Raw genomic sequence first — 13,209 nt, 5'->3', positions numbered from 1 at the left:
TGACATATTTGATCCCATTGCGGGTCATGAACTCTTTGAACTTGGCACTGGTGAAACACTGCCCATTGTCATTCACAAGTGCATCACAGGCCGTGCGTGGCAAACATGACCCGCAGGCTTTCAGTGGTGGCAGCGGACGTGCTTGCTGACATTCTCACATTCAATCCATTTGGAGTACACATCTACAACCACTAAGAACATTTTACCCAAGAATGGGCCTGCATTGTCGACATGGACTCTAGACCATGGTTTGTAGGGCCAACACCATAAACTTAGTGGCGCCTCCCTGGGTGCATTGCTTAACTGTGAACATGTGTTACATTTGTGCATGCAGGACTCTAAGTATGCATCGATACCGGGCCACCACACGTGGGGCCTGGCTATCGCTTTCATCATTACAATGTCTGGATGAGTACTGTGGAGATCGCTAGTGAAAGTATCCCTGCCCTTTTTTGGTACCATTACCTGATTGCCCCACAGGAGGCAGTCTGCCTGTGTAGACATTTCATCTTTGCGCCGCTGGTACGGCTTTATTTCTTCCTGCATTTCTAACGGGACACTAGACCAACTCCCGTGAAGCACACAGATTTTTACTAAGGACAGTAAGGGTTCCTGGCTCATCCAGGTTCTAATCTGTCAGGCAGTAACATGTGATTGCTCACTCTCAAATGTTTCCATTACCATGACTAAATCTGTGGGCTGTGCCATCTCCACCACTGTGGTGGGCAATGGCAGCCTACTGAGAGCATCGATACAGTTTTCTGTGCCTGGCCTGTGGCGGATGGCATAGTTGTATGCAGACAACGTGAGTGCCCATCTCTGGATGCGGGCCGATGCATTCGTATTTATCCCCTTACTTTCAGAAAAGAGGGATATCAGTGGCTTATGGTTGGTTTCCAATTCAAATTTGAGCCCAAACAGATATTGATTCATTTTCTTTACCCCATAAACACACACTAATGCTTCTTTTTCAATCATGCTGTAGGCCTTCTCAGCCTTAGACAGACTTCTGGATGCATAAGCAACCGGTTGCAATTTCCCAGATTCATTAGCTTGTTGCAATATACACTCGACACCGTATGACAAAACATCACATGCTAGTACCAAATGCTTACATGGGTCCTACAACACAAGCAATTGTTTGAGCATAACAATTTTCTAGCTTTTACAAAGGCATTTTCTTGGCTTTTACCCCATACCCATTTGTCTACTTTATGCAGTAAAGCATGCAGTGGTTCTAACAGTGTGCTGAGACCCGGTAAGAAGTTACCAAAGTAGTTCAGGAGTCCTAGAAACAACCGCAGCTCCGGTACATTCTGTGGTCTCGGTGCGTTCTCAATTGCCTCCATCTGCGAATCGCCGTGCCCGATGCCATCCGCTGCGATTCTTCTCCCCAGGAACTCTACTTCAGGCACCAGGAAAACGCACTTCGAGAGTTTTAGCCTGAGCTCCACGCGATTGAGCCGACTAAGAACCTCCTTCAGGTTCTGCAGATGCTCGACGATGTCCCAACCTGTAACCAAGATGTCGTCCTGGAAGACAACGGTGCGCGGGACCGACTTCAGTAAGCTTTCCATGTTTCTCTGGAATATCGCACGGCTGATTGAATCCCAAACGGTTGTAAATGAAGAGACCTTTGTGCGTGTTGATGCAGTTGAGGCCCTTCGATGATTCCTCCAGCTTCTGCATCACGTACGCCGAGATCAAGTCCAGCTTCATGAACGTCTTTCCTCCCGCCAGCAAATATGTCATCTGCCTTTGGTAGTGGGCATTGATCCTGTAGGGAGAAACGATTGATAGTTACTTTGTAATCACCACAGATTCTGATGGTGCCATCTCCCTTGAGGACTGGAACAATCGGATTGGCTCACTTGTTGGAATTCAATTGGCGAAATGATGCCCTCTCGTTGCAGCTGGTCCAGCTCGATCTCCACCCTCTCTTTCATCATGCATGGTACCGCTCTCGCCTTGTGATGGATGGGTTGCGTCCCCGGAATTAGGTGGATCTGCACTTTTGCTTCTTGGAACTTCCCGATGTCTGGTTCAAACAGCGAAGGGAACTTGTTTAGGACTGGGCACACAAAGTGTCGCTGACGGACGAGAATGCTCGGATGTCATCCCAGTTCCAGCATATCTTCTCCAGCCAGCTCCTGCCAAGCAGCTTGGGGTCATCGTCCAGTACCACCCAGAATGATAATTTGTGCACCACTCCATTGTAGGAGACCTTTACAGCAGCACTGCCAAATATGGGAATCAGTTCCTTTGTATAAGTTCTTAGTTTAGTGCAAATGGAAGTCAGGACTGGCCTTGAGACCTTGCTGCACCACAATTTATCGAAAGTCTTTTTACTCATAATGGACTGATTCGCGCCCGTGTCGAGCTCCATTGACTCCGGGAGTCCATTTAATTCAACCTTCAGCATTATCGGGGGACACTTTGTGATAAATGTGTGCACCCCATATACCTCTGCCTCCTCGGTCTGAGGCTCTGGTTTGTCATGATCCACCGTGGATCTGTCCTCCTCTGCAACATGGTGGTTTGCAGGATTAGCAGGGTTTGCAGCTCGCCTGCACATATGTTGGAGATGTCCCATTGTTCCACAGCCCTTGCAAACATATCCTTGGAAGCGGCATGAATGGAAACCATGATCATGGCCTAGCATTCATCACTCTTGATGGTGGACTCTGAGACATCTGCGGACGTGCAGCTACAGGCATGTGAGGCCTGCCCTGTACGTTTCGATTTGAAAACAACATTACTTTGTTCACAGTACTTGTAGCAGCACTTGTATGCTGAGAGATTTGTTTGGTATTGTCACTGGTGGCGATGAACGCCTGGGCTATCGCTATGGCTTTACTCAAGGTTGGGGTCTCTACAGTCAAAAGTTTGCGATGTATCATTTCATGGCCAATGTCAAGTACAAAGAAGTCCCTGAGCATGTGCTCCAAATGTCCTTCAAATTCGCAATGCCCTGCAAGGTATCTTAGCTCGGCGACATAGCCCACCTCGTCCTGGCCTTCAGACTCTTGTACGTGTAGAACTGACACCTCGCCATCAGAACACTTTCCTTTGGGTTTAGATGCTCTCAGACCAGTGTGCACAAATCATCATATGATTTCTCTCTGAGTTTCGCTGGAGCAAGCAGATTTTTCATGAAGCCATACGTTGGTGCCCCACAAATGGTGAGGATAATCGCTCTTCGTTTGGCAGTGTTCACTTCTCCTTCCAGCTCTTTGGCCACAAAGTATTGGTCGAGTCGCTCCACGAAGGTTTCCCAATCATTTCCCTCCAAAAATTTCTCCAGGATGCCCACTGTTCTCTGCATCATTGCGGTGGGGTTCGTCATCTGTATCTCATCATCAATTGTTATGTATTGAATGAAAAGTCTGACCAGATACTATGAGCTCAAAGTAAAGTGTGACCTTAGTCTTTTATTGCAGGTCTCCAGAGTGCCTCTCCAGCCTGTGAGGCCTCCTTAAGTACAGATGCTCCCAAGGGATTCTGGGATCACTTGGAACTCCAGGGGATGAGCCCTCTGGTGGTTAAACAAGGTATTTGCAAGTTTACATATATAACAATGTTACAATGTGCAAAGTTAGGCTGGGCGGTTCAATTTACACATTCCAGAGAAACTTCAGGGTGTGGCTTATCCTCCAAGCGGACCAATCAGCAATAGATCATGTGATAATGGCGAGCCAATCAGAGAAACGGCTTCCATTCAGTTAGTACAAATAGTTGCATCCTTATTAAATAGCTAACTATCCTTCCATCTAGTTGTGGAGTATGCGCAGCTGATTGCTGATTCCATGAAGTAAAGCTCCCTGATTGGGATCTGGATACCCTCACTGATATTTGAATGTGGAGCTGGGTGAACAATCACTCATAATATGGACATGAAAGGGGTCATTTTACAGCTTCACGCTGCTAGCAGGCAGCTATGCCTTCTGGGAGGGAATATTGGAAATGCGAGCTCTGGAACACCACAAACAATAGAACTCACACACATTGGAACACTATGCACACCAAAACACCACATACACTGGAATCATACATACACTGGAACACCACATACACTGGAACATTACAGACAATGGAATTGTACATACACCAGAAGGTCACATACACGAACACCACATACACTAGAATTTCGCATATACTGCAATCTTAAACACACTGGAATCTCACATGCACTGGACTCTCACATACACTGGAATCTCACGTGCACTGGAATCTCACGTGCACTGGAATCTCACATGCACTGGAATCTCACATACACTGGAATCTCACATGCACTGACATCTCACATACACTGGACTCTCACATGCACTGGAATCTCACATGCACTGGGACCTCACGTGCACTGGAACCTCACATGCACTGGAATCTCACATGCACTGGAATCATATGCACGGGAATCTCACATGCACTCGAATCTCACATGCACTGGAATCTCACATACACTGGAATCTCACATGTACTGGAATCTCACATACACTGGAATCTCACATACACTGGACTCCCACATGCACTGGAATCTCACATGCACTGGAACCTCACATGCACTGGAACTTCACACGCACTGGAATCTCACATGCACTCGAACCTCACATGCACTGGAATCTCACGTGCACTGGAATCTCACATGCACTGGAACCTCACATGCACTAGAAACTCTTAAGCACTGGAATCTCACATGCACTGGACTCCCACATGCACTGGAATCTTATATACACTGGAGACCACATACACTGGACGCCACCTACACTAGACCATTGTGTGCTCTCAACATGATAACCACTCGTTCAGTAAATAAAGTTTTGATACTTGAAATAAATGCTGTAGGCTATCATTCTTTCACTGTGCTGAAAAGAAGCTTCATTTGTTCTAAACTACAGCAAACTGACCCGAGGCATTTGTAAAGCACGGCTAAACAGGTAAAGCAACTAGCAGTTCTATAACTGTAAATATGTGAAGTAGGCTTTGATAATACCGAAACTAAACTAAAGTAGAGGTTCTGTGCAATGAGACCCTCCCACATCGGTTTCACTGGCTGCATTGGTTCACGTACTGCTGATGGTTATTAATGAGCTTATTCTGTGCTGATGAAAACTCTGCTATACTCTTCACTTCAGCCAGTGCTGTGGGGAAATGCTGACATCTTGCTCTTCTTTTGCATCACTAGTTCACAGGTGTGAGTATGAGTACGTAGCTAAACTTGCTTTATTAGCCCAGGCTGTGCAATTCTGGAACATTCTCTGCAGATTGGCAGTTAATAAGCCCTCAACATTCGTTAACAAGCAAGTTTTGTTTTTGGCTCATTTCCATTTGCATAGAAGTTATAGTAAAAATAGAAGTTTTGCTCACCAGTCAACTTGTGTCTATTTCTATAATCCTCCTCATCATAGGCAGTCCCTCGAAATCGAGGAAGACTTGCTTCCACTCTAAAAGTGAGTTCTCAGGTGACTGTACAGTCCAATGCGGGAATTACAGTCTCTGTCACAGGTGGGACAAACAGTCATTGAAGGAAAGGGTGGATGGGGAGTCTGTTTTGTCACACACTCCTTCCGCTGTCTGCCTTTGCTTTCTGCATGCTCTCAGCGAAGAGACTCAAGGTGCTCAGCGCCCTCCCGGATGCTTTTCCTCCACTTAGGGTGGTCTTTGGCCAGGGACTCCCAGGTATCGGTGGGGATTTTGCATTTTATCAAGGATGCTTTGATGGTGTCCTTGAAAAGTTTCCTCTGCCACCTGGGGATCGCCTGCCGTGTAGGAGTTCCGAGTAGAGCGCTTGCTTTGGGAGTCTTGTGTCGGGCATGCGGACAATGTGACCCGCCCAACGGAGCTGGTCAAGTGTGGTCAGTGCTTCGATGCTGGGGATGTTGGCCTGATCGAGAACACTGATGTTGCTGAGTCTATCCTCCCAGGGGATTTGTAGAATCTTGCGGAGACATCGTTGGTGGTATTTCTCCAGCGATTTTAGATGTCTACTGTATATGGTCCACATCTCTGAGCCATACAGGAGGGCGGGTATCACTGCAGCATTGTAGACCATAAGCTTGGTGCCAGATTTGAGGGCCTGATCTTCGAACACTCTCTTCCTCAGGCGACCGAAGGCTGCACTGGCGCACTGGAGGCGGTGTTGGACCTCGTCGTCGATGTTCACCCTTGCTGATAATAGGCTCCAAGGTATGGAAAGTGGTTCACGTTGTCCAAGGCCGTGCCATGGATTTTGATGACTCGGGGGCAGTGCTGTGCGGCGGGGTCAGGTTGGTGGAGGACATTTAGCTTTTTAAAATGGGAGAGCTGCTCGTGGAGGTGTGACAGGCATCGGTAGCTCGGCCACAATATGTCAATGAAGCGTGAGGCCCAATTTTGGACTGGCCTCAGGCCTCATGGTTGGGGTGCGCTCTGTGCCGACGCACTGTTCAGGCTCAAAAACGGGCCTAACCTCCATCCCACAATTCAGCAGGAGCAGGGCTACCACTCAGCCAAGCTGACACATTTTTCAGCTTGTTGCTTTCTTCTAATTTATCAACATGATTGCCAAATTACACAAAGTTTACTGTCGCTAATCGTTCTTCTGAGGATTGGAAAAGTTTAAGATATAAACCCACCTTGTCACATTGGTCCTTCGTGCTAGCTATTCTTTCTATGCAATGTACTCGATCCCATAGCTTTTGAATCAGAGAGCTTGTTTGATTCTTGGGAAATGCAGTGTAGTCATTCAGAGACAAATGTGGAAATTCCCTCAGGTACTCATGTGTGTGACCATCAGTCTGGCTGTGCTTGTTGGCCTGTCCTTTGATGATGTAAATGCTCATTGTGCTGACATAGATCATCCAGACAACAAAAGGCAATTTCCAGGGCAGCATATTCTTTATTTCTCTCTTCTTATTTCTCTTTCTTGGGTATCTTTCTCCTCATGCAGTTCTCAGATCTAGAGAAAGGGAAAATCTTCACTTAAGGCAGCTAAGCAAGAGCTAAAATGACATATAATTACTTTGATGGCCAAGCTGCTGTCTATCTGCTCTATCCATTAATGTTTAACAAGTTTGCATTGTATAACCCATTTATTGTACAATAGGAAATGTTTCACTTGATATATACTTTAGGATCTATAAATGTTTTGAGGGTGTTCCCTCCTAATGTGAGGTCTTTGACTGTTCAGATCTGGTATCTTATTTTCTGGCTTAAAATTTACCTTTAGCAAATATTGAAATAATTACAAGATGGTAGCGACATTTCATTTCTTATTAAATCAGATTGAATCATATATGAAATTAATGATCTAATACTTCTTATTACATTTGATGGCCCGTGGCTTTTATCCTGCTTTTATTAATACTGCATGTTGTTTTGCATCGTTGTGCCAAGTATTCAAATTGGAACTAATCAGATCCCAAACTCCAGTTATAATTCAGGTCAAAAGTGTGCACTAAATCACAGCCGATTGTCAACAAAACCCAGTTATTTAGATGCTGTCTTTCCAAAATATTTTTTTTATTGCTGCTGTATTTACTTTTCTACTGAGGGCAAACAATTCCACATCATTGGTGAAAAACTTCAGTTAATTCCTGAGGCATATTTCATGTGTGCAGTCTTACGTCAAGGGTCTGAGTGGAGTCAATGCAATAATTATAAGAACGTAAGAACATAAGAATTAGGAACAGGAGTAGGCCATCTAGCCCCTTGAGCCTGCTCCGCCATTCAACAAGATCATGGCTGATCTGGCCGTGGACTCAGCTCCACTTACCCGCCCGCTCCCCATACCCTTAATTCCCTTATTGGTTAAAAATCTATCTATCTGTGATTTGAATACATTCAATGAGCTAGCCTCAACTGCTTCCTTGGGCAGAGAATTAATAAAGGAGTTTTTTTTTCCCACTTTCTCGCTGATTTTCTGGCTTTCCTACCCGAGCAGTCCAGTTGTAGCTGGGCACTGGACAGACGTGCACCATTTCTGTAATCAGTGAGGGTTGTTCCAAATTGGAACTCAGGAGCCAAATTACAGTTCCCATATATAATGCTGCAGTTCTTTTTAAAGAACGATTAAATACCACACACATAAGTTTATTTAGTCCATTTTTGAAGATGTTTGCAACTATTTCAGTTGTAGTGTGTGGATGCTGTAAAAACATGAGGAATACAAGCAATTAATAGAGAAGCTCAATAAGCCCATATTAGAGAAAGAAAACATGAGTAAATGGAACCAAGGCAAACAAGAAACATAGTGAAAGAGAGTCAAATGAATATATAGGAAGAAAAGACAGGAAACAAAAAGATAGAGACAAGGAAAGACAGACCGCTTTGTGAGGCAATGATCTGGTGCCCCCTGAAGCTTTGACCTAAATACGCCACCGTTAACATTGTTATTAATCCATTGGCCAATTGATTATACATCATAAGATCTTTTTACCTTGCAACTGAATGTACAGATTTCGTCTTCCGATCTAAGAGCTTTAATGTCTTCCTTAGCCTTCGTTCTTATTAGTGAGAATTGGATAACAGTTGAGAGATTAGCAGCCACTACTCAAAGTGTTCTGGTTGTCATGGAGACACTTGGATTTATTTCTGCATTGCGAGTACTTCAGTATATGTGTGTGTGGGAGGGGGAGTGGGTTTGGAAGGGAGAAGTGGCCAGAATGGGATTCTGATGGCCAGATATTTTCTCATCAATATCTTTTCAGGAATACTTAATCATCTGTAACTTATTGTGTGCGCAGTGCACAAAAATACATCTTGGTATTTAACTGTTAATTCTTTGTCCTAATTGTCTGTTTCTTAAACACAAAGTGCTTCATCTAAATCTCATATTTTTTCTGTGCAGGCAAAAAGTTTTTTTTTTAAATCTAATTTTTGGGGTACGGAAGAGAGCGAACACCGGTGATTCTTTCACATGATTATTTCTCAATGTCATCCATGGGGTTACAGGGGCCGATTTGGCATAAATGGGGCGATGGCAGCTTAAAAATGGTGTTGTGTCATTTACTACCCTATTTACACGGGCACTTTGGCAACTGCCCATCTTGGGTAGGGTCCTTAGAAGGGCAGCCAGAGAGCCTGCCTGTTTCAGATAGAGGGCCACTTTATTATGCTAATCGATGTATATTGGATGTTGATTCTAATTTTGAGGTATTGACGTTGAGCAGACTAATCAGTGGTCCTTAAAACTATTGGAGGCCTCTCAAAAAACAGGCAATTATATTTTTAACTTTTTTATTGTGACGCCAGGAAGAGTGGGAGTGATACCTCTGGGGCCAACCAAAAAACTCTGACCCACTCCTGGCCAATATGAGCTCCAGACTCTCCCCCCACCCCACCCAGCTCTGACTGATCTAATTGGTGGGACAATTTGACACTGGCTGCATGCAAATGAACCTGAGGCCTCAAATTGGCTTAGACCTGAAGACGGGAACAATGGGGTGGTAGCGGGCGCACTCTGCCTGTTAACTCCCCGTTGTATCCCACAACTTACTGACTCAGTGCTATCAGCTACTCTTTTTATGGAGGAGAACTGTCTCATTTTAGTCCAAAATGTGTTTTTTATTTTGTTTGCTGCTCTGTTTCTATTCTACTGCCACTCTAGTATTTATACAGTGCTCCCAAGCTACGTTTCTCTATCATTTTCAAATTCATACAATTCTGTAAGATAGTCATTCAGATGTCTTCTCTTAAAGTCCAAGTTACTTCAGTCTGTCTTTATTACTCAGTCCTCTGATACCTTGGGAGCTAGACTTTCCACTATGGTCGCTTGGGCGATATTTCCAGCCTTAGTGCTTTTTTTATTTTTCAGGATCACTGGAATATCACCCATTTTAAAAACTGCTAGTTTCACTTTTTTAAATTTGAATGATAGCCTTAGCGATGTGAAATGGGCCTTAGCGATGTATTCAGTCGTGCAAGGTTGGTGTCCATAGCTACGGCCATTCTGCGCATGCGCGTTTTTTTTTCAGGCAAAGAACTTTTCCCACAGAGGTTGACAAAGAGAGAACAGGGGACCTGGTCCCCATCAATAACATTATAGAACATTTCTTTTATTCTAGCCCCTGTTGCTTTGTAAAATAAAATCTATCAGCCAACTGAGGTGAACTCCATTTCCTTCCTCATGGGATGACATACCCTAGTTCTGCTTCCATTTGTACTGTGAACCAGAGGGGGAAAAAAATCCATGATTAATATTAATCCTGACATTACAGCAATGTACTTGTATACAACTTTTCTCATTTTATTCTTCCGTCTCTATTCTGCAGTATGTGATGAGTGATCAAAACTGGTTGAGAAATTACAGGCACCTCACTATAAATCGCTATAAATGCCCTTAATTTTTCCTCAACAAATACAAATGTGGCAAGAGTCAAAAAGGCCCGTAAAATCACTCACAAATTGGTTCTCCTGACAGCCTTTTACTACAGATCCTCCCCGTAGTGCCGAGTTATTGCAGCTTTTTTTGGGCCGGCAATCATTTGGGCGAATTGTTGGCGTTCGGCGATAACCTGGGCCATAATCGGGTGCAAGTTTCCATTATAAGCAATATTCTCGGCCTTGCATGACGATGATGTCATATTTTTTTTAAAGTAGGTCAGGCGATGCAGCTCATTCATGTGTGCCGAAAGTTGGGCCGGCGAAAAATGGGCTATAATCAGGCGCTCGTTTCCACTTTTCAGCAAATATGGGCAATAGCCTGAATCTCAGTTCTTATATGGGTGCTAAATGGACGATAAATGGGAGATGATGTGCCGAAAGTCTAGCCCCTTGGATCTATCTCATAACACTTCTTTGAACTGAATGTCTCCCTGATGTCTCAGTGATTTACAGTATGATCTGACCAGGTCACTGTACAGCTCAAGCATTGCTTCTTCTGACTGTATTTTTCTCTTTTGGCTATACTGTTCAGTATTCTATCTATTTTGTTGCTTGCTGCTCAGCAGTGATAGGACATGTTGAATGTTGAGTCTATGAAAATCCTTACCCTTTAAACAACATTCTTAGCTTTTTTTTATTCATATGGCATGTGGGTATTACTGGCAAGGCCAGCATTTATTTCCCATCCTTAATTACCCTTAAGAAGGGCAATAATATTATTTTTTTATGTGTCCCATTTTTCTTCCTAAGTACACGGTGTTTACGCGTGTTTCTTTTAAGCTTGATCAGCCATTGATCTGCCCGCTCGTATATTTAATCTAAGTCATTTTGAGCTTCTGATTGCCTCCTCAGATTGAACTGACCCTTCTACTTTGGTACAGTCTGCAAATTTGATCAGTTTGCTTTGAGCTCTGAATCTACATTATTAATCTAAAGCAGAAAGATAGAGGACTTCAAATTCGATCCTTCAGTACTTCCTCTCTCCACAGACAGGAAAACACCAGCTGACCCATCAAGCCTATCCCACACTCACAAGGCAACTAAGCATCATGACTCCCAGATTCATTGTCGCCAGTAGGCATGTAATCTCCTGGGAGATGGAAAAAAATCATACAAAAAAACCTAGGCAAATTCAGGGAAAAAATCTGAAAACATCTTCTCTGATCACAGTGACCATGGGGTACATACCTAAGTATCCCGCCTACCTTTTATCCACAGTGATATTAGCCACTTGTGCAGTTCCATTTTGAACCATTGCAGCAAATTCACATTCACCACACAAGCTTATTCCAGGTGTTGATAACTCTGTGAAGAAAAACCTCCCGATATTTAATCCAGTTCAATGCTTGCATAACTTATATACATGATCCCTCATTTTCCCTAACCTATCTAGTTCAAATAGTCTGTCCACACAGACACTGTCCTAGTCCCTTCATCATTTTAAATACTTTACTTAAATCACCCCAAAGTCCATACTTTTCCAGTGTATAAAGCCCAACTCTCTAAGCCTATTTTGATAACTAAGGGCTTTTAAACTAGGGGTCATTCTAGTGGCCTTCCTGTGAACTTAGTCTAGAACCTCTATAACATCCACCATATTGGGCACAGTATTCAAAATTAGGCCTAGTGAGGGTCTTGTACAAAGATACTATTGTTCTTTTTGTTTTATACTGGATTATCCTCACTGTACATTCTAGTACTCCATTTACCTTCACAATAGCCTCTCGGCACTTGCAGAGACTCATGAACTATTACCCCTAGGCCTCTTTGCCAATCAACAGATTTTAATTCTGTGCCAAGCATGGTAGATACATGCTTGGCATTCATCCTACCCAAATACAGGGCACTACATTTATCTAAATTAAATGGCATCCACCAGCTGCAAGCCCATTGCATCTAGATTAGAGTGTCTTTATTCTCATTGACGAGCCTATCACTAAAACAAATCTCCCTGTCACGTGCAAATTTTCAGGCAGAACCCACATTAGCGTCATCGAGATCATTAATATAGATCATGAAGAGCAATGGGCCTAACATAGATCCCTGCAGGTCTCCATTAGTAATAGGTCTCCATGCAGAATTACCTCCATTAATAATGACCCTCTGTCTACAAGAACCCAACCAATTCCAAAGCAGGATATGCCTCCAATTCCACAGCATTTTATATTTTACAAAGAAACTCTTTGAAATCTTGGCTAGAAATTCGTTTGCCCCTGAAACCAGGCATGAGGATTGTGATACACTAGTTCAGATTTTTGAACGATAAGGGAGTCAAGGGTATGGGGCGCAGGCAGGGAAGTGGAGTTGAGGGCAAGATCAGATCAGCCATGATCTTATTGAATGGTGGAGCAGGCTCGAGGGGCCAAATGACCTACTCCTGCTCCTATTTCTTACTTTTTTATGTTCTTATAACCCACACTCACTCGGAGGACTGCAGGCAAAATTTGTGCTGCCTGCTCATTTGTATGATTGTGCCATTCAGCTCAGCACTGATGGCGCTGCTGAGTGGCTGAATGCTCAACAGGGGGCCCACCGTGCAAGGCTGGCACTAAGTAAGGCTAGCCTGTGGAGAGGGGAAGCACTGAAGGATCGAATTAGAAGCTAGCCTGAACTACTTAAAGGCAGTCTGAACTTCTTAAAGAAGAGGAGGAGAGGAAGACGGCGCACAAAATCATTTAATGATAGCACGACAGAGGAGAGAGCGTGCACTAAGGTTCTCCGATGCAGCACTAGAGAACTTGGTGCAGGAGGTCAATAGGACGACCGAGGTCCTCTTTCCATAGAGGGCCAGGAGGCCCTCCAGGCAACAGATCAAAGTGCAGTGGGAGCGGATAGCCATTATGATGAATG

The 13,209-nt window shown here is 44.0% G+C and overlaps 1 protein-coding gene across 1 annotated transcript in view; it reads right to left on the bottom strand.

Moving 5' to 3' along the window:
- The window catches only part of LOC139263975 (zinc transporter ZIP12-like), an 80,906-nt gene extending 74,037 nt beyond the window's left edge, over positions 1 to 6,869 (bottom strand). The window contains exon 1 of the mRNA XM_070880075.1: positions 6,612 to 6,869. Within this exon, the coding sequence (XP_070736176.1) occupies positions 6,612 to 6,869 (258 nt within the window). The remainder of the gene's footprint in view (positions 1 to 6,611) is intronic.
- Between the last annotated feature and the right edge of the window lie 6,340 nt (positions 6,870 to 13,209).

Source organism: Pristiophorus japonicus, chromosome 5 (genome assembly GCF_044704955.1).
Source record: "Pristiophorus japonicus isolate sPriJap1 chromosome 5, sPriJap1.hap1, whole genome shotgun sequence".
Classification (NCBI taxonomy): domain Eukaryota; kingdom Metazoa; phylum Chordata; class Chondrichthyes; family Pristiophoridae; genus Pristiophorus; species Pristiophorus japonicus.
Note: the sequence above shows the minus strand (reverse complement) of the source record. Positions and strands in the feature narration are given on the sequence as shown.